At 38.1% G+C, this 2,480-nt stretch overlaps 1 protein-coding gene across 1 annotated transcript; it reads right to left on the reverse strand.

The window, feature by feature from the left end:
- Window positions 1–500: 500 nt before the first annotated feature.
- On the reverse strand, window positions 501–2,166 carry LOC112035095 (putative UPF0481 protein At3g02645). Its single transcript, XM_024067936.2, has one exon. It carries the CDS (start codon window positions 2,147–2,149, stop codon window positions 530–532), a length of 1,620 nt encoding a protein of 539 aa, XP_023923704.1. The 5' UTR covers window positions 2,150–2,166; the 3' UTR covers window positions 501–529.
- Between the last annotated feature and the right edge of the window lie 314 nt (window positions 2,167–2,480).

Genomic DNA, 2,480 nt, shown 5'->3' on the forward strand with positions numbered 1-2,480 from the left:
ACTATAAATTTTTTTTAAAAAAATGGTGTGAAAATTTAAAAAATGATAAACACTAAAAGTGTTGTGAATTTTTTCTCTTTTCTAAATGGGTGACATTTTTTTGAAATATAATTACAATATGTTGATAACCCTAATGACATGATTTCACTAAAAAAAATGGCATGAGTTAGGAAATCTTTTTTCCATATTTTTCGGTGTCAAGGAAGTTTATATATACAAATATGGGAAGGGTTTTTGGTTTTTTACCAAAAACATTTATGAAAGTTCCTGAATATTAGAAACTATAAAGTCTTTTAAGAGAAGTCAATGAAGGGCATCTCGCACCCTGGCCTTGCCCGTGAACATTTTGGCGACAATAACTAAATGAAAATTCTCATATGGTATATATACTAGAGGTCTTATTTTCAAAAGGAATGATTTTTTTTTTTTTATATATTTAATTTTTAGTGAATACAATAAGAATTGGTTACACATGTTGCTCACATGCAGCCTGTCAAATACACTAGGCAACAACAGAGAGTGCAAAAATTCATAGGGTGGCCAACAATTTGGAACAATTGTACATAGAACAAGCAGCCTGCAGAGTAGACAGCAATATTAGAATGTTAGCTGCTAAAAATGTAAGACAAGGCCATGAACCAAAGATATACTTCTTCATGAAACCAGTCATCTTGTTCCTCCAACACCCCGAATAACAAGAATTTGCAGCTTCAATGGCCCTGTCTAGAATTGGAACTTTTGTTACCCTCACAGACTTGGTCATTCCATTCCAAAGCATGGCTACTTCTTCATCGCTTTTGAGCCGGTTCAAGATGATCCCGGCCTCTCGAAGAATCTTCACATCCTCCTCAGTATCAATAATTCCATTCATCAATTCCGTGTAGCGTGTAAAAACCATCACGTCCGGTGCAATACATGCCTCATAGGCGACGAGGTTCCTTAAAACAACCTCAGAGTTGCCATCCAAATGAATAACTGGAAGGTAAAATGTACCTGAACATTTGTCAAAATTTATAGTCCCCAAGCCACCCTTTGATGGACGAAATTTAACACCATTTTTATGAAGCTGTGTCACGCTAGGAATTGCAATCTCTTCTACTAAAGGGCTTTCATCTTTCATCTCATTAGATGCGCTTTGCGCATCTTCGGCCACAGCCTCAGCTGACGAGATGAGATTGGTTATATCACTCTTGTTCTTCAGCTTCAACAGATAGGAGATGATTATAAATGGCAGTGTAACTAAAAGCTTCACTGCCTTTGAATTGAAAATCTTAATGAGAAGGCGGAGCGGAGCCAAGTTAATATAACATAGTGCTTTCAAGATGGATTGGAAGTGGCCAGTGTCTCTGTCTTCTTTTGGCTTTTCCTGCTCAGAATTATCAGCTACAAGTTGCAATTTCGGTGCAACCATGTAGTAGAGAAGCTCTAGCAAATGGGATTTGGTGAAACATACTTCTTTGAAATGTTGCTCATTGATGCACTCTATGGGCGACAGATGTTTGCAAAAACCAATTAGCATTGTTGCTAATACTTCGTCATGATCTTCACAGGGATAAAAGCTGTGGACTTCTCTGAGCAAAAATAAAGGGATTTGATTTTCTAGCATGATAATATCCCTAAGGACTGCATGGTGTGCCGTTTTCCTATGCGTGTGGTCAATCAAATGCGCCATCTTAGAAGTTATTCGCATAAGCGAGTCTTCCATTTTTGTGGAGTAGGTTTGGAGGTACTCCAACAAGAAGGAAGCATCAATGGACAACATCCAAGAGAGTGTTTCTTGGTCGAATTCCAAGAACCTATGATAACAAGCACGGATGCAGCTATCACTTTCCGCGATTTGGTTAACCAAGTCGCGGAATTTGATCTCTTTGAGTTTCTTTTGCAATCTCATAGCTGAAGTGAGCTTGTAGCGTTCCATCTCTAGGAGTTCAAGCCGGTGGTGATGGTATGGGCCAAGGGCTACAAGTTGTGGAATGTATGCTTCTGGTTTGAAAGAGAGTAGGGTTTTGGGTACGCTAAAGATGCTAACAGGAACACCTTCATCATTGTCTTGAAGGCCTTCCTCTAGGGCTCGACTTATCTGTATGACCCATTCTTGGTCATGACTTATGAGTATAGATGATTCACTGGCTTTTAGCTCAGAGTACATGGTCTCTTCAGGGACGGAAAAATTGCTATTTGCTGATATTTTACTTTGAAATGAGAGAAAGAACAGTGTGAATGTGTTTTCTTTTTTCTTTCTTTTGTTGGATTATGGGAGGTTTCAGTTGCTTCTCTTTTTAATTGAAGACTGTCTAGCTAGGCACCTATTTATAATGGGTTGGACTTGAGTATGAACAAGTGAAGTAGCAAAATGTTTGGTTTGTGATTATAACATATTTTCCACATGCAACCTATTTCTATTAATTTGCTTTCTTTCCTCTGTCATAATGATCTGGCAAGTAAATATTGGCAGATTCAGTCAGAAAGCTCCCACTTTG

The sequence above is a fragment of the Quercus suber genome, unplaced genomic scaffold, assembly GCF_002906115.3.
Source record: "Quercus suber isolate HL8 unplaced genomic scaffold, Cork oak 2.0 scaffold_736, whole genome shotgun sequence".
NCBI classification, from domain to species: domain Eukaryota; kingdom Viridiplantae; phylum Streptophyta; class Magnoliopsida; order Fagales; family Fagaceae; genus Quercus; species Quercus suber.